At 44.4% G+C, this 26303-nt stretch overlaps 1 protein-coding gene across 11 annotated transcripts in view; it reads right to left on the bottom strand.

Annotated features, from left to right (window-relative positions):
- Nucleotides 1-26303, bottom strand: part of DAB1 (DAB adaptor protein 1) — a 1161086-nt gene that overhangs the window by 341187 nt on the left and 793596 nt on the right. For 5 of the 11 annotated variants that reach the window (XM_073896666.1, XM_073896672.1, XM_073896674.1 and 2 more), the window contains one exon: nt 3765-3870. The exons of 2 other annotated variants lie outside the window; for them this stretch is intronic. Coding sequence is in view for 3 of the 9 variants with exons in the window: in XM_073896664.1 (XP_073752765.1) it covers nt 8511-8622 (112 nt within the window). In the remaining 6 variants the exon portion in view is untranslated. Of the gene's footprint in view, nt 1-3764; nt 3871-8510; nt 8623-19607; nt 19645-26303 lie in introns of all 11 variants that reach the window. 4 more of the 11 variants (XM_073896664.1, XM_073896665.1, XM_073896673.1 and 1 more) reach the window with 2 other exon arrangements.

The raw sequence follows: 26303 nt of genomic DNA, 5'->3' as shown, positions 1-26303 counted from the left end.
CATGCACAGATGCACATTTATAAATGTATTTATAAATTTAATTTATTTGCTGTATTTATTGTCCTCTCAATGTCCCAGAAATGGAAGCTCTTCCCTGACAAGAATCTCTAACCTGCTTGGTCACGGCAGTTCCCCAGCATCTGGAACAGTGTGTAGGACAGGGAAGCCCTCTGAAATATGCGTTTTGTGGAGGAAGGACTTAAACGCTACAGTTACAGCAGAGGAAGTGGATAGGCCACTTTTCTGACCTATATGTCAAGTTCTCAAAATACAGTGAGTTTTGATTTTTTTTATTTTTTTAGTCTCGACATGACTCTCTGTTTATGCCATCTACCACCTTCAATTGCTCATTCAATCCTTTAACAAATATTTATTGAGTGTCTATGCTGTGCCAGGCACTGTTTCAGAAGCTCACATTCAACTCTGAACAAAACAGAGGTCCATGCCACTTACATTCTGGTGGAGAAAACCCACAAGTAAAATAAACCTTCTGGAACGTCAGGTAGACGTAAGAGTGACGGCATCAAACAGGTTGAGGAGAGTGATGGGGCAGGCAGGAAGCTGGAGGACTAGTTTAGGTAAAGGGAAAGATTTAGTTAAACCTCTGAGCAGGTCAGCCTGTCAACAAAGATGAGCCCCGCAAAGCAGGAGGGGACCTGGAGTCATCAGCACAAGGACCAAGGCCACTTCACCGTGTCAACACACCCATCAACACAGCCCACACATTTCTCATCTTCAATCCTTGACTTCTTCACCTGGTACTATGGGAATAAGAACACCTGCCCCACCTACCTTGCGACACAGGCCTAGTGGGTGTGCAAAAGGTACACCCTGTTATAAGACAAGCGAGTTCTAGGGATGTAAGGTACCGCATGGAAGCTACAGACAAGAACACTGTGCTTTATATTTGCAGGTTGTAAAGAGAGTTGATCTTAGAAGTACTCATCACAAGAAAAAAATTACAGCTGTGTGTGGTGGTAGAAGTTAACGGACCTGACTCTGGTGATCATTTCACAATGTATTCGTGGATCAAATCATGATGCTGTGCACCTAAAGCTATACAGTGTGGTAGGACAGTTATAGCTCAATTAAAACAAGATTCCCAGTGGCTTTTTATACGTCCGCGTTTTAGTACTTAGATTTACAAAATAAAAGGCCAGGTTCAAACTGATGCGTGAGAAATGTGTGTAATGTGTGTAATGTGTGTAATGATATACAAGAACATCTTAGGATAGCCATCCCGAAGTAACTGTTGTTGTAGTTTTCTAGACATTTGGACTGTTTTGTTTTTTTTGTTTTTGTTTTTGTTTTTCTGCTTAAGTAAGCTCCATGTCCAACATGGAGCCCAACGCAGGTCTGGAACTCATGCCCCAGAATCAAGACCTGAGCTGAGATCAAGAGGCAGATGCTTAACTGACTGAGCTACCCAGGCGCCTCTGAAGTGGTTTTAAAGCAACAACAACAATCCCAGTGCCCTCACTTGTAAGATGAAGGGGTTGTATCACTCGATTTCTCTGATTCCTTCCCGTTCTAATTTGCAAAGATTCTAGTGATATGAAACAGCCTTATAAACTCTAATTGGCTGTACAAATGAATGAGATATGGTCGTCACAATGATTTTTATCATTATTTCAATGATCCACTTTGGCTCCGGAGTTCAGAGCCCCCAGCAACAGAGCGTTCTTCAGACTCATTTTATTTCAGTGATTTCAAAATCTCCCTGAAAATGTAAGCTGAATGGTAATTTCATTCCTAGAGATGTTTTGTTGTCTAAACCATAATTTAAGTGCCCATTCTTAATTCTGATAATTATCAGCACTAATGAAAGACAAAAATAGCATAGCTAACCAAAAAGGCCTACTCTAACTTGGTTTTAGGCTGTATTTTTTTTTTTTTTAAAGTATCAGATCTCCTTTCCCAATCCTACACTGGCTAAGTTTGTACAAAAAAGAACGAGGTCTAGGTAAGTAAGGGACGCGGGGCACAACAAGGGGGTTCCCACACCGCTGCCTGTGGATGGGCTTCAGGGCTCCATCGCTCCTCAGATATGGTCGTAAAACTTGTTTGTTTCCATTGTAACCTCAAGGAAATGAACGAAACTTGAAAACTTCCCAGATTCCCTCCTGGACCGAGCCTCTGGACCTTTGATCCCATTACCTGTAGCCATCAGGGGCATTCAGGGGGAGCACAGGAATATAAATTCACCTCAAGTAACATCTCAACAAGAGCCTGAAGGAGACAATAAGACCTGTTCCACATTTACAGTGTTGCCCCTGTGCCGGCGAGTCGCTGAGAGACAGGTACAGACATTTCCCTGCCCCCCACGCCCAAGGAGCTCACTGTCTACTATAGGAAACAGACCACCAATAAATTACGAAGTCCGCCAACCTGCCCCAGGGCTAAAATAGCTCCAGTGGAGACAGAGGGACAGCTGAAGACGGGGGCCAGTTGGGTCCAGGTTTGAAGACTGAAGGAGACTCTACACATAGGAGGCAACCCCTGATCTATGGCTTCCGAGAAAAATAATGGGTGTAAAATAACTGAAGGGTAGCTGTGAAGCAGGAACTCATATTTATGTGTCAAGCCCAGGAGTGCATGTCCTATAGTTACCGCCTCACATAAGCTCTTAAGTACAGGGGACCTGGGTTTTCTCTCCCCATTGTACAGGTGAAGCAGCTGAGGCACAGGGCGGTAACATACATTTCCCCACGTCACTCCCCCTGCTAGAGCCAGGAATGAAAACCACCTGTCCCCAAGGAAACCAGCTCAAATGCCTTTCTCCCCCTATCCAAGTATGCCTTCTCCACGGCAACTTCTAAAATCTGATTTGTAGCCAATTCCCGCCTTCCTGCCTGACTCGAAGCAATGATGCAAAGCCTGAGCCATGTCACTTGGGTCTTTTCCCTCTGGAAAGGCTTCTTTTAGTTACCCGTGGTTTGGGATCCTCCTCTCCAGTAACATTCCAAAGTTCTCCAGAGAAGCAGCCAGATCTGCCATCCCTAGCCTAGCCCCTTTGTTCTTCAATGACAGTGTCCCCCTGCCCCCAGAGGCAGAGGTCAGTCCAGCTGTCCGTAAGAAAGGCCATGAGAGCTGACATAAAATTCAGACCCATTTGTTCCCCTACTGGGAACAGAAAACCTTCAGCCCCTCAAGTTCTGGGCAAGTGAGCCTGACCCTCCCTACCATTCGAAAGACCCTGCACCCTTCAAGCCTTCTTCATCTGCGACTTTCATCTGTGACCTTCATCGGAAACCACCTGTCTTTGTTCCATTTGTCTTTGTTTTCACCTCCCTTTCATGCTCTGAGACACCTTCCATCCCAAACCATCAGGCGTCAGTAGTGATCTCTCTCTGACCTTGTCTTTTTGTAAAATCAAACATTTTTTGTCTCATGTGTGTATGTCAGGGTTTTGGGTCAAACCCTGGGTCAAACATTTTTTGTCTCATGTGTGTATGTCAGGGTTTTGTGGCCCAGGCTACAGCAGGACCCACGCAGACTGAGCGTCACACATTCTGCCTTTAATTTTCTGACATTCAGCTTCTTCTGCTAGACTTAGAGCCCTATTTCTAAATCATGGAAAGCGGCCATACCTTTGCTCTAAATGGGTAAGAGGAAAAAAAAAAAAAAAGGAAGTTCCTTGAAGAGGGTCCTCGGGGTTTTGAAATATTTGAAAATAATCTCTTTTCCATTAATGCACAGAGTAACATATTTCCCCCGCTGCTAAATGACACCTTTCAGGACTGATGATTAACATATAGTCGTACCACTTAGGAGGCCCCTTCCAGGAAAATGGCAACATGCATTACACTTCAGCGTCTGCACGGGAGCTCCGCATCAGCAACTTGCACAGGATGGGGAGGATTTTCCCTCCTAAGGGGGAACAAAAATAAAGGTATGAACATAAAATGAATTACATGCCTCCGTACTTTGCGCGAGGGTCACCACAAAGACATACATTTTTATGGCTAAAATACTGACTGAAGCCTCTTTTCCTTTACAATCATGTCTGCGGAATCTCACCATTATGTAGCTATCTGAGACAGACACAGCTATTCATGGACAAGAAAAGACAAGCCTAGAATCCTTCGCCTCTACAACAGTAGGCCATTGCAATTGGCCCAAATATTTATAAATGGACCTAGCTCCTGAAACGGCCACATCACCAAAAGCCCTGTTCTCTTTCTCTTAGCCCAGCCTGGCACATCATCCTGAATCGCTGCCCCGATTGGCTCTCCTGTATTGAGAACTTACCATGCACTGAGCCTTGTGATAAGCTAAACATCTATTGAGTCGTTTAACCATCACACTTAGGAGACAGACACTATTTTTACCCTTGTTCTTTTTACTTTAATGAGGACACCAAGGCACAGAGAGCCTTAGGACTGGCCTTAGGTGCCACCAGCTTCCAAGGGGCACAGCCAGGATCCAAACACAGATCTGTTTGATTTCATCACGCTGCACTACTTTCTCACTTGTCATCACCTACTGAGAGAGGTGACGTCTCCTATAGGTTCAAAGCTGTGTAATAACCAACCACGTGCTAATGCTTGTTTGACTGTGTTAAATGATTAGTGAAACAGGCACAGGAAAAGCACAACACACCTTCCACGTGGCCCTGAGACTTAAAGGGAAGAACTTTTCTCTGTACTCAGATCACCTTTGTAAGACGCTTCTCAGGGAGAGAGGCGGCAACTCTAAGTTCCTGCCTGGCTGAGCCAATCAAAGCACGCCTATACCTCTGACTGGCACTAAAAAGGGACAATGACCTTGGGAATGAAAGAAAAGTAAATCCCAAATTGCAGGTGACTCCACACAAAGTCAAAACATCTGGCATCAGGTGCCTCCAAAGACAAAGAGCTGCTGCAGCCACATGCACGAACATTAACATAAAATCAAAGTCCCTTAAGTGGACAATTCCGGTAAACTTTGCAAACCACAGCCTGTGGGTTTGTAAAATGATTCCATGGATGCAGCTCACTTAGCATTTACTAGAGATCTACTGAGCACACTGTGCCAGGAGCCAGAGATACAGAAATACATAGGACAAGGCCCCTGACCTCAAAGGGCTGGAATGAAGCAGAAGAAACAGAGTATAGAGGGAGGAACACCAGCACCCCACTTCCTGCATGCCCACCAAGGGCCAGGTACTCTGCTAGCTGCTTCACGGTTACCTCTTTAACATTCTAAAGAGATGCACCATGATCTGCAGTCTACAAATGACAAAACTTCAGAAAGATGTGTCACTTGTTCAAGTTTCAAGAATGAGTAAATAGCAGATCTGAGACCCAAACTTAGATTTTTCAGACTCCAAAGACTTTTATTTAACCACTACATTGTACCGGTTCCACAATCAGAAAGAATCATACCGCAGCACCGTCAGGACAGCTGTCAGAGGTGTTAACAAGTCCGAGGGGAGCCGCAAGGAGGAAGGAATTCATTTGGGGATACAGAGGAAAGGCACGGTACCCTTCACAGGGCAAACATCTAACTCAGGTTTGAAGCATAAGTAGGAGTTCGCCAGGCAGATAAAGGAGAGAGTTGAACATTCAAGACAGGAAGAACTCAGAAGCCCAGAGGCATAAAAGACCACAGCCCACTAAGGAGTCCTATACAGCAATTCTATAAAGTGATACTAGCGATAAAGATAACAAGTTAGCCACAGATGCAGGCAGGAAACAGGCTAAAGGGTCATGCATATGCATGTGTACACAAACATTACACACACAAACACACATATTTTTTATGGGATTTTCTCAGAGCAGGGACCACCTTGAGTTTTAGTAGACCCCTGGTGTGAGTAAAAACAAGCAGAACTCAGCCAAGGTCATCATTGAATTTCATGGGGCCATTCAGCTGCAAAGAGCCCAGTCTGCTGACACCGAGCTTATATAAAAACCTACACGTGTTTGTTTGTCATTCCTCCCTACTCAGTAGTAATGACTCGGCTACCAAGCATGTAAGATGCGGCATGTTTTGCACCTGTCATTTCCCAAGGGGGCCTAGCTATAGTCAAAAAGGAAATGAAACAAAGTACAGAAAAAAATCAAAATTACGCATAGAATGTGAATACCTGCAATCCCTTTGCATGAAATGAGAGTATCAAATTTGAACTCCCCAAAATGATCGTATTTCCAAATGCAAGGAGGAAGCAACCCTTGACCTGGTTGGCTCTGTCCCATCCAATAGCACAGACGCAGTAAGGTGGAAAATGAACCAGGAGAGTTCTGATGGAGACCCATTCAGCCCCTGTGTATGGCCTGGAGTAAATCATTTAACCCCTCTAAGCCTCCGCATGTCATCTGGAAATAGGCACAGTAATATACCCAATATCCTGCTTCTGATAAAGATTAAATCAGAAAACGTACATGAAAGACTTAAGCTCAGTGGATGATAAACAATACTTAAATGGCAACACGAAAATGTGTTAAAGTTCACCTAAAGAACACTTCTGCCTAAAATAGGTCTTTAGAACATATGAAGAGTTTAGGCTTGATTAGGGTGATCCTATACTTCAATGCTTAAATATTTCTAATACTACCAGTAACTACAGCACTGGTTTATGGAGCACTCGTAATAATGCCTTACATTGTTTTGCTTAAATTTCATAACCACTCTGTGGAGGAGCCACTATTATTACCTCCATTTTAGAGGCAGAGAAACCAAGGCACAGAATTAAATAATTTGCCCAAAGGTAACACAAATAGGAGCTGAAGGAGTAAGATTTAAACTCAGACATTCTAGTAACTTAAAGCCTTTTTGATGCAGTTTAAAATTAATTACTTCCAGGGTGTGATGGTTAATTTTACATGTCAGCTTGGAGGGTGTTTTTGGATAAGATTAACATTTAAATTGGTGAACTTTGCGTAAGCAGATTGTCCTCCATAATGTGGGTGGGCCTCACCCAATCAGTCGAAGGCCTAGTTAGAGCAAAAAGACCAGATTCTCCAAGCAAGAGAGGATTCTCCAGCAGATGGCCTTCAGACTTCATCTCCACCATTGGCTCTCCTGGATCTCCAGCATGCTGGCCAATACTGCAAATTTTGGACTTGCTAGACTCTATAATTACATGAGCCAATTCCTTATAATAAATCTCTTTCTATATATACACACATCCTATTGGTTCTGCCTCTCTGGAGAATCCTACACAGGAAGAATGGACACACACAGGGTTTTTGTTGTTGTTGTTTTTAGCCTCCATCCCATACCTTATCTTTTCCACTCAACTTCTTCAGTAGGTATTTCTAAACGCTCCCGTGAACCAGACACTATACTAGATTACAAGATTGGGAAGATGCCCTCTGTTCACGCCTATTCTGCCCTTGGTTTTCCATCCCTTTAAGTCTATGCATCTCCTCTCTGGATTACAAGATCCTTGAGATTTGTGACTAGTCTTTGTAGAACATCAAGTACAGAGTTTCAAATAGACTATGGAGTAAATACCCATCAATGTTGGTAAAATGAATATACTGTATGCCTCCCATTGCTGTTTTCACCCCTTACTGAGTCTGTGGCAAGGCTCTATGCTAGAGGCCCAGCATTCATTTCTATGTCATTTGGTCCCGATTTTAGGGAACAGAAAGGGGGACCCCAGGAGGTTAGGTGACCTGCTTGAGGTCACACAGAGCGATTCACACTCGGGTCTGTCGGAGTCTGAAGCCGGTGGACGTCTCACCATTGCCGCTCCAGTACCCTGTTCCTGCCCCTTCCCAACTATGAATAACAGAGGAAGCCAGTGATAAATGAGCACCCCCGGAGCTCCAGGGCCTTCAGCCAAACTTCACACACATACAAATTCAGAGCTTGCACGAGGCCAAGTATAAAAATGAAGGCAATCGGATGTTATCTATAAACACCTCAAAGCTTCTTTTCCTTTCACTTAAAAATTCTCTAGTAATTGTTTTTACCACAGTTAATCATAGAAATGAATCACCTCAAATTTTTTAAAGAAATTCACCTTCAAAATATGTCAACTTTGTGCCACGAGTTCATTTATTATGAGACCACATGATGCCTCGAAGTACTGCATTTTATTTAAACATGACATTTTTTTCCCACTCTGTTTTGATTCCACATCTGAAAATCACTTCTATCAATCTTTCATTGGAGCCAAACATAACTGTTTTGCTCACTGAAACATTAAATACAGTCTCAGGGCCCTAGAATCAAATTAAAAAATGAAATAAACTAGTATCTGGCTGACATTCATAGCTTCATATCCAGGGAGACCACAGATTTGAGAACTGCTGTGAACCCACTTCCAAGATAAAAATCAATCAATCCTAATCCCTTTGCATCTTAGATCATTTCAAAAATCCAAGGACTTTATGTGGGTTGATTTTTCTTTTTGAAATTCAATTTTAGAAATTGTTGACTATTCTGGTTTTGAAAGGGGCAGGACATCTTCAATGAAACCGCCAGGTTCAGTTGGGACATTGATTGTGATCAATGATTGTCTGCATCAGCTGCCGTTGGGTTGGGGGTTCAGGGCAGGATGAACGCTATATACTTACATTCCCCATAATGCATCATTCTCTTTCCACATAGTGGCAGCAAAAAGCACATCCGATATTGTATTACTTTCTTCTTTCGTTCATGACGATGTCCCACATGGGCCCTGAGAGTCTGAAAAAAGAAGCATTTCCCAGGTTCTAAGGGTGAAGGGAACCCTAGCCAATCCATCATGCTTTGTCTGCTAGTGACCAACTCATGCAGAAGAGCTACCATAACTAGAGAGGGGCGGCAGGCATGGAAAGGAGTAACTCCACTGTCATTGTGGTTGGGGTCTGAAGGACAGCAAAGCTGTGGTTCGAATTCTCAGTCAGACCTCCACGGTTCATCATGGTCTGGGGCGGGGGTGGGGGGGTGGTGCGTGTGAGAGGAGTTTGTGGACGCATACTCCTCCATCGGCCCTGTCTTCTCTTCTTCTCTTAGCAGAGCTAAGTCCTAGGGGCCATGGAAAACTCGGTCTTACCAAAGAGTAAAACTTTAGAAGAGCTGCGGAAGGGGGTGTGGGTGAGTGCTGCGACTCAACAGTTCTCTCCACGCAGTGGCCAGGTGAATGTCTCTCACACACAATGCCGATCTTGCCGTGCCTGATCAAAGAACTCGGATTTCTTCCTTCCCCCAGCCCCCCTTCTCCTCCTCTTTTTTCCTTCCTCCCTCCCTTCCGCCCTTCACAACTTCCTCCCTCCTTTCCTAGCTGCCTTCTGGATTACCTTCCTGTCTTTCCTCCGCCTTTCTTACCTACCTACTTATCTATGTCCTTTCCTCCCTTCCACATCGATTACGCACTGACAAAGGAAAATCCTTTCCTTGTGGAAGACGTCACAGTCTACTGAAGAGGGACACCCCCAGACAGACAACCCCAACATAGTGTGAAATAAAATAATGGTGCTGTGACGTACAGAGGTGTATTGGCGAGGGAGTTCCTATCAGCTTCCTAGGGTGAAGTGGCAAGGTGTTGCCAGCGGAAAACACAGCACACACAATGGCACCAAGACAAAGGGATGCGGTGTTTTCCAGGAAGTGTAGGCAGGTCAGTGAGGCTGAAGCATCGTTTCTGGGGAAGGGGTATGAAATGAGTCTGGAGAGGTAGACAAGCCCCAGTTATGAGAAGTTTTGTGCCTAAGAATTTTATGAAGGCAACAAAGATAAATAATAGGTCTTAAGCAGAAGTGGAGGTGGTGACTCGATTTTTAATTAAACCTCCATAAACACACACGCAGGTCCCTGTCCAAGCACACTGTTTCAAACTACAACCTCACACCCAGTTGCCCCCCTTCCTACTTTATTTCTCTCCACTGCTCTCATCACCATCTAGTGCTGGATTCACTTAATTTTATTCATCGTCTATCTGCTGCCATGGAAAGGTAAGCTCCATTGTGAGAGTGGGGGGCTTGGTTTCATCCACAGCTCTGTCCTTTAGACCCAGAATACCGTTAACTAACATGTAGTAGGCATCCCATGAATACTGCTGAACAACATGGTCTTTTGAAAGACAGTAAAACTCAATCATCTCAACATTTTATTTGGAGGAAAGACTTTGCCTTCAAAGGGGACAGTTCACTTAAACATTCCCAGTCCCAGTTCCCTGCAGAATGTGGGTGAAATGCCTAAACAAGGAACCGGGTCTTAGTGTGCACCCAGTGCACATTCGGGGCTCAAAGAATGGCTTTTGAGTCATCAGAAATCTGGACCATCGACCCAAGGGATGTTCTCTTTAGGTCAGAAGGTAAGCAATTTCCCTAGAATATTCTATGCATCACAAGAAGCTCCTTTCGGAGAGACACAAGTCTTGGGAATGTAATGGGCTTTTCAAACACTAGTTTCTGGAACCAAAGATCAGCAGTGGCCCATGAGGCTCCCGGGGGGACCAGTGATCATCTTCCACAACACCATCACGCAGCTACAACAGTACCTTACGGTACGGCTCTGACATCCTGACTGACTGCCACAAGAAACCATACCCATCTTAAGAGAAGGACACCATGACTGGGGAAGAAGTAAGGTGGAGAGCAAAGCGCCTGGTATTCAGTGCCCAACTTCCAGGTTTGAACCCCAACTCCGCCACGTTCTAGCTGCATAACCTTCAAAGAGCAATTTAATTTCTCTGTGCCTCAACGACGCTCTGGGAACATCAATGACCCTACCTCACAGGGTCACTATGAAGATGAACTGAGTCAATCCTCAGTGAACAGTGCCCAGCACAGAGTACGTGTCTAAAAAAATGTGGTATTTTGGGGGGCACCTGGGTGGCTCAGTTGTTAGGTGTCTGCCTTTGGCTCAGGTCATGATCCCAGGGTCCTGGGATCGAGCCCCACATCGGGCTCCCTGCTCCGCGGGAGGCCTGCTTCTCCCTCTCCCACTCCCCCTGCTTGCGTTCCCTCTCTCTCTGTGTCTCTCTCTATCAAATAAATAAATAAAATCTTAAAAAAAAAAAAAGGTGGTATTTTTGCATTGGCACATCTTAGAACGTAACAGGTGCCCCAAAAATGCTTATTGAATTGACAATATAACATACACACATCTGAATTTCCTTATAGATACCCACAGAAAATGACAGGAAAGGGGCTTCAATACAACACAACGCATATCCCCGCTTGGAGATATTGAAAAAGATCCTAGGGACTCGAAAGGCTCTGCCCCTTTCTGGCTGTATTGATTTGAGGCATGAACTTTAACTGCAGAGGCTCCATTTCCTCTCCTGTGAAACTCAGCTCTCTCCCAGGATTGCCCTGTGGCTTGTTCAGGTAACATTTAGTGTTTTACAAACACGAGAGCACTATAAAATATTAAATCGGTATTACAAACAGAAAAGCTCCAGGCACTCAGCAAAAGAGAGGGTTAAAAAAAAATGGGATGTCAAACTACTCTGTCTTCTTACATTTGTGCAAAATTAAAATGACTCTTTGCAGAATCCAATTTGGATAAGCCCATGTCAATACTACTGATACAAGCCATCACTAATGACAAGATTGATAGCTCAGGAGGGCAAGTCATTTCATGTTCACTGTGCATCATGCTTAATTCGCCAAAAGGAGTTTGTGTGTATAATTAATGCGCTTTTCTTCCCGGCTTCATCTGGAAACATGTAAAGGGTCTCTAGGGAATTCTGTAAGTTAGAAACAATTAATAAAATAAAACCACTTAATTAAAGAGAATAATTGGAGCCTATTTTATCCCCGAAAATGGAGGGAGAAAAATCACTTTGGAAACACACTGTAGATAAATGGCTGAGTTTTAAAAGAAAGAACAGTGTGCAGATGGGACACATGTAAGTCAGGATAGTGGACTGATTTCCTAGGCCCTTTGTTCTGCAATGATTTAAACCCACCTGACTTGACAAGAGAGGGAAGATCACGGTCCCTACAATGGCATGTGCCATTCTTATGCAAGCAAACTTCACGTGTTCATGACCTCAGTGCACATTAATAGCACCTTCTCTGTACCCACCATCGGGACCCATCAGTAAAAAACAGCTGCTCTTCCTCTGTCTTCCAGAAACTCCCAGTGTTGTCAGGAGAAGAGAAAAGTCCCCACACAACTAAAATACCGACTGACAGGCACTATGTGGAGACAGAGGGCAGCACGGAATGGTGAGCAAGAGCTCCCCAAGCAGCCCCGTAGAAACACTGCTTTCAGACACCCTGAGTTTTCGGAAAGAAATGAGCCCTTGCCAGCACAGGAAGAGAAAAATGCAATTGCATGTGTTAACACAGTGTCCTCAGCCACCGATACGGGACTGCACACACTGCTCCGGCAAATTACATAAAACTCAGTATGTCCCAAGAACAGAGTATATGTTTCAGAGCAGAAAGGGATGACGTTGGAAACCAGATGGGGAAAGAGCATGTACATGGAATCATGAGTTGAAATTGCATCATCATGTTATCTGGTATGTACGCAGCATCTCCAGGCTTCAGTTTTCTCTCAAATGAAGATGGAATTCTAGGAACACTCGGATGGTAGTACCCAGTACTATGGTTCCCAACTCTCCACATCCCTCCCAGTGAGACGTGTACTCCACCCATGCCCTTTGCACTATGACTGCCAGCACCTCAAGGGAGACGAGGGACATTCCCTTCCCCGTTGTCAGGCTTGGCCACATGACTAGCTTTGGCCACTGTAATGTGCAGAAACTTAAAATGCACTCATCTTATTCATTCAGTCCACACTGTATTTCAGCCCTCTGCCAGGAGGACCACATAGCCCCGCTGAGGCTGCTCCCCGAGCCTGGGTTCCTAAAACAAAAAGACTCCCGGAATAGAGCTGAGCAGAGCTGTCGACAGCTTGGATAACTACTGAAATTTGGGGGTGGCTTGGTACTACAGCAAAAGATCACCAATACATAGGTGAATAAACAACTTACAGGCTAAGAGGAAGTCATACAGGTAATGATACAATAATCAGATGTGCCGTGATAAATATATGCATGGGATAAGTATTGAAGAACCAATAACGTATGTAAAGACACTTGTCCCATATTAGGCAGTTAATCAATGTCTGATTCCTTCACCTTGGACCTTGCACAAAGAGGGAACAGTCTCAGAGTTAAGCAATTATAATGAAGGTCATGCCAAAGCATGAATACATTAATTTGCTCCATATTAGATACCTGCCATCAGAATTAGTTGGACATATTCTGGCCTGGCTCTCATACTTTCCTTGGGCAAGTCCTGATGCTCTTCGTACCTCTATTCTCTCATCTGTAAAATGGACAGAGCAGCTCTGCATCTACTTTAAACAGCAGTTCTGATCATCATGTTATTAATCTATGTGGAGTCCCTAAAAGAGAGCCTGATGCCATATGTGCTCAGTAAATGTAAACCATTGTCAGCATTTATTCCTATGAACATTCAATAGCTATTACCTGTTGCAATTTACTAAGAGTGGGTTATGCCTATACCTTCTCAATGACATCAACTACAACACACCAAATTCTTTTTCCTTCATCTTTTCCTGTCAGAGTGTCTATCACCATCTCTGAATAAGGATAAGGGAAGCTGTTTTCAATTCCTTTGAAACCTTTCAGTGAAAAGACACAGTGGTGAAATATTTGGACTGAGTACTGTGTAACTCACTGGATAGGCTCCTACTCTTTGTTTCTTCGGTAAATTGCTCACAATGAATTTCCAGTGCGATTTCACAACTTCAAAATACTTGGCCAGATCATTAAAAAGCAATCAATATGAGCCTTTGAAAGCTCATTCATTCATAAGCAAATAGGATCTATTTCCTTGTCTTCAAAGGGCTGGTTGCATAGGTTTGTTGTCCTAGCGACTTTAAGATCAAAGTCAGTGGTTCTTAAACTTTGGGAGGTGACACACCCTCTTTGAGAGTGATGAAAACCTTGGACACTCCCTCCAGGCAAATGCCTATCAAGAATTCAGAATTCCGGCCACACTGTCCCCTCTGGCTCCAGAGCTGACAGATGATGGGTTCGCCGCCGGGGTTGGTGGCGGAAGGGGTGTGTAGAAAGGGGGACGCCTGTAACATACAATAGTTCCCGAACCAAAGGATGAAGGAGGGAGGCCCAAACAGGTCTCTCCCAGAACAAGCTTCCAAATCTCCTATTTCATGGGGATCGGTGGGCCAACCGTGCCTCAATTTTCTGCATGCAATTTCCTCACAAAATGGGGGTAATAATATTTGTCCTCTCATGGTGGTGTTGCGGAAACAAAATGAGATGACCCAGGGACAGCGCTTGGCACAGTGCCTGGCCCGTTATAAGCTCTTCATCAATATGAGCTACTGCCCCCACGTTAGGATGCAGGACACTGGGGCCCGAAAGAGTAACAACTTGCCCAAGGGTGCACAACTTCGTCGGTGGCAGAGTATGAGGAGATGCTGAGGGGCTTCAAGAAGAGAGCTTGCAAGTGAGCCAAACGCCGGAGTGAACAAACCAGGGCATCTAGAAATAAGAAGTGCTAAAATCAGCTGATATTTGTTTGTGGCTCAGCTGTTCCATCACACCAGCTGCTCCAAACTTTCAGACGTGTCTTAGCACGGCACAGAATCACCCCATCCTATATTCATCCCATCAGCCTCAAATCTAATTTCAGTCCTTGAGAGGTTTTTTGTTTTGTTTTTTTTTTAAGGGGGCCTAAAATTGAATATCCATTCCTATTTATAGTAAAAGGACATTTCCTAAGAAAGTGCCTCGTAAGGATTCAGATCCTCTCTCCTCAGCAGTTTCCCCCCCGGCCCTTTTGGATCTATTTTGATTCCTTTCCTGATTGAAACCTGTCTCAGAGGCTCCCACTACTGAAGAAGGAGAAGCTTCTTGGCAGGTCCATCGCCATGGGGTGTGCCCAGGGCCAGCATTAATGGGACAGGGCCCGAGAGAAGCCAGCACTGCCCCAGCTTTGGAGATGGGGAGAAAATCATCTCCACAGTAAATGCCGAGTATATTTCTAGGAGAGCGGTGAAGAGCCAGCCCAAATAAAAACTCCAAAATTATAGCGATCAGTAGCATGGGAAGTTGTTTAAAATAAAAAGGCAAACCATCAGATATGTGGTCTAGTCACAGCAATGAGCCAAACTGGGACGAAAGACCAGGGTTACTGGCCCCACACTGCCATCTCCTAGCTGGGAAACCTTGGGAATCCGCTGGCCCCCTCGGGCCTTGGCTGCCTTAAGTGTCGAACAACTAGGCAGCAACAAGGTATCAGACTAAATTGTCTATAAAGACCTTTTCAGCTTAAGAATCAAGGGATAGAAGAATATGTATAGCAACTTATTCCGTAAGAGCAAAGAAGTGGAAACCAGCCAAATGCCTACCATTACTTGAGGAAATAAAGGGATCCTCTTAGAACAAAATACTACACAGCAGTGAAAATTAACTATGTACGTGCATCAATATCAAGCAATCTTAAAAATTAAAAATATAATGAGCACCAAAGTCACAAGAATACTGTACAATCTGATCCCATTTTTTTAAAGATTTTATTTATTTATTTGCTGAGCAGGGAGCCTGATGCAGAACTCGATCCCAGGACCCCGAGATCATGACCTGAGCCGAAGGCAGATGCTTAACTGACTGAGCCACCCAGGCACCTCAATCTGATTCCGTTTTATATAAAGTTCAAAAGCAGGTAAAATGAAAGGCATCCAGGACATGATCAACATGAAATTCAGGCTGGTAGTTACCTGGGGATGGGGTAAGAGGGACACTGTCAAGGAGGAGCACTTAGGAAGATTCCAGAGACCCATGACATTCTATTTTGTGGCCTGAAAGAGTAGATACCTGGGTTTTTATATTTATTATTATTCATTAATTGTCCCCATAAGGGTCATGAACTTTTTTGAACAGAGTCTATGTATCACAATAGAAAAACAGGTCTTAAAAGACCCCGATATCGTAATGAAAAGGGAGTGCTGCATTCCCACCAAATACATGATACACTATTAACCTCATGACAGCCTGACAACACAGGTCACGCCGCCCTCACTTTGCAGACAAGGAAACTGGTTCTGAGCAGTTGAGTAGAAAGGAAGGGCCACACGTCGGATGAGATTTTGACTGCAAAGTCCACGCACCTCCTGCTGCACCAGGCTTCGGGTACACAGCGGAAGGAAGTACAATTACTTTCACCAGGTTGTCCAGGAATTTATAACTAAAAGGGCAGGAGCCCAGACTCTGGCCCTGAAGTTCAGGATCCTTCCAGCATGCCTGGCTAAATACTACAAAATGCAGTCAAGGAGAAACTGGTATTGATATGCTGGCTCCAGAGGAAATACACTAAGCCTCTCTAGTTTATCCCCTTTTGATCTGGTTTGCGTGAGGTCAGGGAATTTATCTCTGATATGTGCAGTAGTGAAAAGGTGTACAGAAAGACAGGACTATGCTAATACAGTGGTCTGAATATAATTTTCATATCCAAATGGGTCCTGCTCTTTGCAAGACCAATTTTCTCCAAGGACGCTATGTGCAAATATGTGCAAATATGTTCAAGCTTTCCTTCTCCCTGCCCCAAATAGCAAAATGGCGTTACTCCGTTGCCTGATGTCCACGGATTTTCTCATTTAAGTAGTGCTATTGTCTCTGTTTATGAGTTTGTTTCCCATCGCAAGAAATTTCAACCCACACATAAGCTACAAATGTGTTTCCATTTTTTTTCCATTACTCTTAATTAGGTAGTAAAATACAATCCACCTACGTGAACAAGATGGGTAAAAGAAAGTAATAGCTAAATGCATTTTTCATTTCACACATAACGATTTGTAAGCAGACAGTCAGAAAGTCCCCTGAAGCTAACCATACAGTGCTTCCCCCAGTGATGGAGGGTTTGGTTGTTTACATCCATCACTGAGCGTCAGAGCTGAAAGGGACACCAGGAATCCACCCCATTATCTAGCACAGAGTTTGGCACATGGCAGTGGCTTACCAAATGTTTGAGAAGTAAATAATAATAGCTCATATTATAGTAGACAATACATACAGAAAAGGTTTATCATAAATCAGATACTGCTCTAAGCATTATACCTACATAAACTGACGCATTTAATCTTTACAATAGTCTCAAAAGGTTGGTATTGTTATTATCTTTGCCTCCAAGACAGGAAACTGAAGCTGAGCATGATTATGGCACCTGCCCAACACCACACAGCTGGGGAGCAAAAGACCTGGGACCAGGCTGTTGGCTCTGGCGTCCGTGTTCTTAACCTCCCTGTTACTCTGAACAGGGAAGAGGGAAGGGGGAAAGAGAGGGGAAGAATGGAGCCCGGGAAGGTAAAATGACAACATAAAGGCCACAAAGTGGGACTGTGGGAAAAAAGCAAGAGCCTTAGAGTCTGAAAGACAGTTTCCAATCAGAGCTAGGTACCTTCCTCACTAGGGGACACCAGCAAGACGTATTTCCAGAGACCTGCTGGGCTTGGGTGCTGGTGACCCAAAGACTGTACGACTCAAGTCAGTCTCGTGTTCGCAAGTTTCCATCTCCTCCTCTGGACAATGAAGCCAGTAACATCCACCTCAGCAGACTGCGGCGAGAATCCCATCAGTTAAACAGTAAATGTGCCCCAAGAGTCACCTACCTAAAGAGACCATGGAAGTTCAAGTCTAAGGATCATGCCATGCATTTGCCTGCCTTACTGAACATGGGCAAACTTACCCCAAAGGTGCGTTTGCTTCTCATAGATCTAGCAAAAGGTTTATTTTTTTTTTAAAGATCATTTATTTATTTATCTGAGAGAGAGAGAATGAGAGACAGAGAGCACGAGAGGGAAGAGGGTCAGAGGGAGAAGCCGACTCCCTGCTGAGCAGGGAGCCTGATGTGGGACTCAGTCCCGGGACTCCGGGATCATGACTTGAGCCGAAGGCAGTCGCTTAACCAGCTGAGCCGCCCGGGCGCCCTAGCGAAAGGTTTATATTGGAAACACACCAAGAGGAAGGTCCACATGGGGGGCGGTGAGGTAAGTGGGAAGTGAAAGTATGTTGCTTAGGACTCTACGAAAGTATTACCTCTGCTCCATTGTGGTGCCAGAAGATGCTCAAAAGAACCAACTCAAATTGAAGCAGTCTTGCTTAATGGTTAAAGCTTGGCTGTTGGAGCTTCACAGACCTGGGGTTGCCTCCTGCCTCCTCCCCTTGCTAGTAGCATGTCAGGCAATCTCTCTGAGGCCTTGACTTTCCCTATCCCTGCTAGGATTGCTGTGAGGATTTATCACAATGGCTGGCACAGAGACAGAGCTTCATCAGCTAGGGTAAAAACCCAACAAAGCATGGGATGAGGGAGGGACGAGGAGGAGATCCAGCCCTCCCCCTCTGGAGTTGGTGCCCACATAGGATCGAGATGAAATAAATTCAAAGGATTATTTAAGAAAAAGGAAACAAAAAGCCAGAAAAATACTTTTTTTCCCCTCTATATGCCCAAGTGCTTAATAGTCTTTTTTTTTTCAAAGATTTTATTTATTTGTCAGAGAGAGAGAGAAAGAGAGCACAAGCAGGGGGAGCAGCAGGAAGAGAGAGAAGCAGGCTCCCCAGTGAGCAAGGGAGCCTGATGTGAGACTCGATCCCAGGACCCCAGGATCATGACCTGAGCTGACGGCAGACGCTTAATCAACTGAGCCACCCAGGCGTCCGTACCTAATATTCTTAATAAACATTTTCCTTTTTGATAGTTTACCCATCCACCATCAATAGGAAATTAGTGCATAAAAGATGCGAGTGATGCACACGTATGTCCCCATGAGAGGACCTGCAACGTGAACACAGAGGAAAACTCCTTTATAGAACCACCATTTGTACAGCATACGCTTCCCTGTATTGACTGTTCTCACCCCACTGAATCCTCAGAACAGTCCTGCGCTCCCAGAGGCAGCCAAGCCTGGGCTCTGGGTTTAGGCTTGGGATGAAATCAAGGCTCTGCTCTGAGCCTTCTATGAAGGCCATCCAGCTGAGAGAGCCGGGTCTTGAATCAAGGCCTGTGTTCTTGCAGGGCACAATGCTAACCCCTCTTTCCAGGAGTTCTCCCTGGCTCAGCACTTCCTCTCAGCCCCTGCGAGGAACAACATTGCACCTGCAGTGACCAGTGACTATCAAGTTCCCCAGCATCACCTCCCTGCCAGCCAGCCCCAGCCCAGAGCCCTAAAGCACCATCTTCTTACCTCCAACGCTACACTCGGAAGACACTGCCGGCTTGTTTCTGTTTCCACCCCAAAATGTGAGCTCCAGAGGGCAGACATCATGTCCTGTCACCCAGCATGCAGCCAGTCCTCAGGAAATGTTAGCTCACGAATGGGGGAACAATGACCACAAGGAGAGGGCACAATCAAATCGCTTTCCAAGAAAACTGCAGGCTTTAGGGAAAGGATAACAACAGAAAGCGTACCTGGATTCAAGCTACAGATGTGCTGGACCCTGGCTTGAAAAACAAACAAACTTCTACAGCACAATAACCCTTCTCTGGATTTCTGTTTACTCATAAAGTAAAGGAAACTAGTTGTACTTGACTATTCTTAAGTTACCATAGCCAGGTCCAATGTTTTGGTGGTCTAGGAAAACCATCGTTGATCTGTACATATAACTCTGGGTCTAATTTTATTGGGGGGGGTGGAGAATGAATGAGAGAGAGAGAGATTCAAAAGACAAACAAAAAATCTCTGACCTTGGACAAGTCTTCCAGTGATTTCCAGTTTCCTCATCTGTAAATTGAGAAGGTTGAACCAGGTCATTTCCACCATCCTTCGTGACTCTAACAGAAGTGCCTTTAATTCCACTTTCCTCTGAGAGCTTTGAAACCTGACCTAGAAATCCATTGTACCTTGTAAATGTGTTTTACAGTCCTTTTAAAATTCACACGATTGTGGTGGTCAAAGCCTAGAGAATGAATTTAAATCTAGAAAGTTCTTAAAAGTGACTTCAAATACCTTCCAAGAACACTCAACTTTTGTGCTGTTTCAGCATAAACCTTGGGAAGGGCTGCTATCCTTGGACTTTTTTTTTCTGATTTTCAGTGCAAGCCTAGAGAATGAAGCCATCACAGCAAGACTGGTCATGGCCCTGGCAGGGCAGCCAGGCGAGCTCTGGGGACAAGAAGCAACTACACATACAACGGTGATGACAGGGGGTATATAAAGTAGAATCACTCACCCCCCACTGAACCAGAACATTCTCCCTCTTGCCAGTGTGGATTCAAAAAAACCCAACACGCCTCCTTAGACCCGGACGCCCCCATGTATCAAATGTGAACTTCAAAGGAGGCAACGTAAGCAGGCCTCTCAGGGTGCCCGTTTGTGGAGGATCCCACATCCAACAGCAGATTGCTCTCATCACCACAAAAAATGCATTCTGATGGTGTAGGACCTTGGATGTCTGGTTAATTCATCATTTTGATATACATTTTACATCCAGGAAGCAATCCAACCTCCACCTACTGAAAGATCTGCTATGTGCCCATTGTTCAGATGCTGAAGTAGAAAAGACTATAACAAAGATTCTCAGGTAAGTGTTTTTATGGAAAAACATAAATATGTACATAATACTTAAGAACACACATACATAAATACATAAAAGCATGTATTTATGGAAGCTAAATACACATTTCACGACAGGTAATTTGGTTTCTCTTATTCATCCAACAAATACTCGGGGCCCCTGAGTTGGCTAGCAGTCCCAGGTTACAGGGATGCAAAAATCTAACATCCCTGCCTTCCCCTGACATCCTAGAGGGGAAGTCATTATGTGAACAAGCATTTGTCACACTGAGGTTTACCTTTGCCTCTTGTTTTAAACACTCAGAGATTCACTTCATTCTGTATTTAGAATGCTGAAGGACCTTGATTGAACACATCTGAAGGCAGTGGTTCTCAATCAGGGGATCTTTTACCCCCCAGGGGACAACATCTGAAGACATTTGGGGTTGCTACAACTGGTGGGAGGAGATGCTCCTAGACCTACCAGGTAGAGGCCAGAGATGCCGCTAACCATCCTGAAATGCACAAAATCTCAAAGGTACTGAAACCAAGATATCCTGAGTAAGGTGTGTTTGAACATTCTAAAAATAATATGGCTACACTTTAAAAATCAGGGATATTTATAGAATTAGAAAATTTGGAAGCCTGTGGTTAAGTTAAAAAAAAAAATCTAAAGAATGGAAGAAAAACTGAGTTGGATTTGCATGAAAATAATAAACATTTGCAGGAATACATTGTTTGCTTTACCCGAGAGGAAATTCAGGGACACTTACAAATTACGACAATTTCTTTATATATGCCATAAAATGCTGTGTTTAATACCTCCTGATTCACCTGGGGGAGAATGGTACTTGAGTGTTCCTTTGGTTTTCCACCTTGTGGGGCCCACTGTTTAAGACCTCACATCTCCCACTTACAAGAAGAACTTATCTCCAGAAAGACACATGGACCCTGAGGCCTAATTCAAGATTTGAGGAAGGCTATAACTCAGGCATCAGACAATCAATATTCCGATTTGGAATTTAGCACTTTGGAGACAGAACGTTCAGAAACACACATAAAGGATCTGCTTATGATTGAGGCCCAACTCATATTTATAATATAATCACATAATAAAAACGGTAATGACCTCCAGCCGACTTTACACAGCATGCTTTGGCACATAAGCTCCATAAAAGGATTTTCACAGACCTTGCCTTGAAGAAAATACATCTAAGTTCCTGGTTTTTTTTTTCTATCAAGACTGAAGAGCCCAGACAAAAATATCATTTTGCTTTCAGAGTGCCAACATACACAGTATGTATAGGAGATTATCTTGTAATAATATGATAATGTCCTCAAGAACTCTTTCTACTTATACATGTGACCTTTAAGATGAATATATAATACACTTTTTGGTTCATCTTCTCTGCAAGCAAAAAAAAAAAGAAAAAAGAAAAATGCTCTCTCTTCCCTTCCATGGCTACCTTGAAAAAAAAAAAACAGATCAAAACACCCACTGACTGACATCCTTAGCTGCTGGTCTGTTTGCTCATCTCTCCGTGTCCTCTGACCAGCTTCCATGATCCCTTAATGATGCTCAACATCATTAAATTTCAACAACACAGAACTGGGCTGATAAGCCAAGTGAGCAGTTAAGGGTAGGTCCCCGAAAGAGAAAGGAAACTGTGTGTGTATGTGTGTGTATGTGTGTGTGTACGTCTGCACGTACTTGTGCACCCTTGCACACTCAACGGAAGCAGTTCTGGTACAACTCCCAACCCCTCAGTGGGAAGCATCTGTATTTAATGGGAAATGAAAGAGAATAGTGCAGAGCAGGTTCAAGTGCAAAACGGGGTGAAGTAGGGTGCAGACTGGAACCATGTAAGTGTATCTACCTCCCAACTGTCTTGCTCTACTTTGATGATTGATGATCTATTGTTTCCACATCAGAAAATTACTTACTGAAACTATTAGCAGAAGTGGATGAAAAGAAACCAGGAAATCACAAATTCTGGTCCAAGTTTGGAATAAATCAGGGAGGGTAACTCCCCCCTGGCCACTGGCATCAGCATGAACATATTTCAGAAACATAATCACTAGGTTCTTATACAATTCAAGTTCATTTTTTCCCATTGCAAATTACATATCTGTGGCACCATCCTGAAATGCATAGCAGAAATTACTTAAAGGATTATTAAGGAAGAATTGGATATAATTTTTCCAACCTTATTTCACACCCCTCCAGGAAGCATATCCCAAAGGAACAAAAGAAGGATGTGCTTTCTCAAAAGGTCAGTAAAATTCTACACCCATGCTAAGTATACTACACACAAACCAATCAACCCAACAAAAACTTTAATAGTAAACATTTGTTGGAATAAATGAACAAGTGGATTATTTTATGATTGATAAGGCTAAATGTTTTAGCAGGAAAATAAACAAGAATAAGCAAAAAAAGTCCTAAGAATGGATAAGCATTTTTGTCAGAATCTATTATAATACAGATCACCTAAGAGGACAGAGTTTCATAATTTCAATGCCTTATGCACTAATAAATCAAGAACATGTAAACCTTTATTAATTTCTTTTAAACTTCTATATTAAGAAAGGTATTATCTCTTGCCTAGAAAGTAGGTTTTGATAGAAGTGAATTATCTTACAGATTACCACGCTACTAATATTTGACATAAAAGAAATTTATCCCAGAGTAAATCACCTTTCCAACTATGCTGAATAAATTCAGAGATGCATTATTTGGAAATCAAAAATGACATGTTTAAGTTGCAACGAACTTAGAGACCCAGTCTCGAGAGAGACCCCATGGGTCTTTTCTTGGGTCCAGCCCACCCCAACACTTTGCCTCTCTATCAAATAGGACAGCTTGCCTCCACCCAAAGGTTCTACCCACATACCTCTCAATGCCTGGCTTCACATTACAATCGTTTATGGATCTTTTAGAAAATACTTGGGTGGCACTTCCCAAAACAATGATGTAATTGCTCTGGAATCAGCTGGTGCATAGGTATTTATTAAAGATTTCATGTGTAACCGGCGCCTGGGGGGCTCTGCCTCAACCCAAGAGTGTAGCTGGAGCCCACCCTTCAGAGCTGGAAAGCTGAAAGCCTCTACCTAAATCCTCCCAGGGCTCAGCACCCCACCCCAGCCCAGCTCATAGGCCTGGTTTCAGAAACCCTAAGCCTAATGATAGTGCCTTCATTTAGGGCCAGTTCTGCCACCCTGATTTACAGGTCTCAACGCTTCTGTCTCCCCCTGGCTGTCACAGAATGGAAAGTGTAGCAGCTGATGAGGACAAAGGGACTATCGTGGCCTTAGCCTTGAGCTTGCCCTAAAAGGAGCCTTCCACATAAGCAGGTAGCTCTCTCTCCTCCCCTTCACCCCATCCACCCCAGCGACACACGCTTGGTGACAAGGAGTCCTCGGTGCTGTGCTAAGTGCTTGATCTAAAGGCTCTCCCTGAACCCTCACAGCTGCTCTCCACGTCAGGTGACATTATTAACATCATTTAAGGAGCCGTGGAAACTGAGGTGATGTCCTTGCCTCTGGTCGCAGAGCCAGGAAGCAGCAGGGGTGGGATGTGTCCGGGTCTCTTTTATAAGGGCTCCACTGTCATTCATGAGGCCACTACTCTCAGGACCTCAGCACCTCCCCAAAGCCCCACCTCTACAAACCCTCACACTGAGGGGGGCAGGTTTTCCCCTACGAACTTGGGGAGGACACCGAGGTTCAATCCACAGCGGCCCTGCCTCCAACCACCCTTTGTTTAAGAACCACGCAGCACTTAAACAGTGCTCGCTCTGTTTCAGGCCCTGCTCAGAGCTCTCTGCACGGACTCACACATTTCATTCTACCAGACCCCTCTGCGGTCTGCCAGGCAAGGAGCCTGGGGCACAGACAAGACAGGTTGCGTGTCCCAGGGTGCAGAGCTAGTAACTACTGGAGGCAGGCTGGCTCGAGAGCACACACTCTGAACTACCCCGTCCCATTCTCTTCAACCACCACACTAGATAGGCTATCACCGAGCCGCTGCTGTGACCCTCTGCCACGAGTCTCAGCACACAGCTCGGCAGCACGGAAGCCTCCTGAATGGAAGAACAAGTCTTGACCATCCCCGTCTCCTCTGAATCTTACACAGCACCTGGCATGCAGCTATTCAACCCACGTATTCATTCTTTCGTTCAACAAACATTGTGTGGATTGCCTTCTGTGAGGTCTCAAGGATAGAAAGACCAAATGTTCACAGTTCCCACCTTCGGGAGTCTGTGTGGTAACTGCAGAGACATGAGCACCGCCAAGTGCAAAATTCATCTTGAGTGCACTAACAGGGGAATGCACCCACTGCAGGGGATGTGCTATGAGCAGCTCAGGAGTCACACAAAAGCCCAAAGTCCCCTTACGTTATGGCTTCACTGTTCTGTCTTCCCCGTACGCCCAACCCGTCTGGTGCTTTTCTTATTTTCCCCAAACCAACTGCTATGCCAGAACAGACTCCAAAACACCGCCGTTTTGAGCCACGCAGCTCATGGGGTGAGCCCTTTCTGCTCCCAATCCTGGGATTCGCTAATCCGTCTTCATAGATTTACAATGACTGCCTCCATGGGCAGGGAATCGGGGGCATTCAGTGAAAACCTAGTCTTGTGCACTGCTGGGAACTGGCACAGTGATGTGGGTGTTGCCTGATGGGAGTCATTCCAACAATGCTCCAAGCTTACAAATGGTCACCAGCCTCTCATAGGTGTCGGTAAAAACCCCATCCTTTGTTTCTCCCCATACTGTCTAGCACTAGAGAATTAATGCAAGAATTGAAGCTCCATGAATGGACGGCGATTTGTTTCATTTGCTACTATAGCCCCAGTGCCTGGAACAGTCCCTGGCAAATACTGCTCGATGGAGCTCTGTTGAATGAATAAATAAACTATTTGTTATAGGTGGAACAAAACACATGTTTGCTTCCAGCTACTTGTGAGCAGCTTAGAGACAGGGAAGGCTTTGTATTTCCAGTACCTAGCAGAGTGCCTGTGACAGAGTAGATACTTAATAAATGTTTCATGAATGAGTGGATGAATGGATGGGTGGAGGAAGAGATAGAAAACTGTTCTAAGATAAAGAGATTCATCAAAACATGAAAGCCTACTGAGTAATTACCATCATCCACCAGTTTTATTAAGGGAAAAGACAGAGAGCACTGTCTTGCTTAATGGTTCTTTTCAACAAAATTTCCCTTGTTAAATACATACGAGCATACATGCACATAGAATCTCATCGAACTGGAAGATACAAATTTCATTATGGAGTCTGACAGAGGGGTAGTCTGTTGGCCTAAGGAGGTGTTTCTCAAACATGATCCAGGCTCTACCTACATCACATTCATCTGAGCGTCTCATTAAACATGATGATACCTGAGCCCCACTCTTGGTCTCCAGAATCAGACTCTTTGGGGACAGGTGCCCAGGAACTGGCAATGTTGACAAGCTCCCCAGGTGATTCTTATCTACATACAATTTGAGGATCATAGGCACATGTATGTAATTTTCAGCCCTAGCTCCTGCCAAGGGTATATTTGAAAGTTAGAGAAATGGAACTGTCTACAAGGCAATGCAGAGGCCGTTTTCCAGTAAGTCCTCACTCTTACTACCTGGAAGACTCAAAAGGCTTGAGTTGACAATATGTTACCTAAGACACTTCTACCAGTCAGCGCCCAGGAATGCCCGAGGTGACATCCTCAAACTGCTTAGCTTTAGAAAAGCTTCATAAAGGGACGATTTGCAAAGATGCAGGTAGCCTTCCAGGGTATCCACAGGGGACAGTGCAGTACTGCAGGGATAGGAAACATGGGGAGCCATTACCAGAGAGGGGTTAGCACCCCAAGGCCTGAAGGAAGGGAGAAG

The sequence above is a fragment of the Callorhinus ursinus genome, unplaced genomic scaffold (genome assembly GCF_003265705.2).
Source record: "Callorhinus ursinus isolate GAN/ISIS: 27379988/994484 unplaced genomic scaffold, GSC_fseal_2.0 scaffold9, whole genome shotgun sequence".
NCBI lineage: Eukaryota > Metazoa > Chordata > Mammalia > Carnivora > Otariidae > Callorhinus > Callorhinus ursinus.
This window is presented reverse-complemented; position numbering and strand designations above follow the sequence as displayed.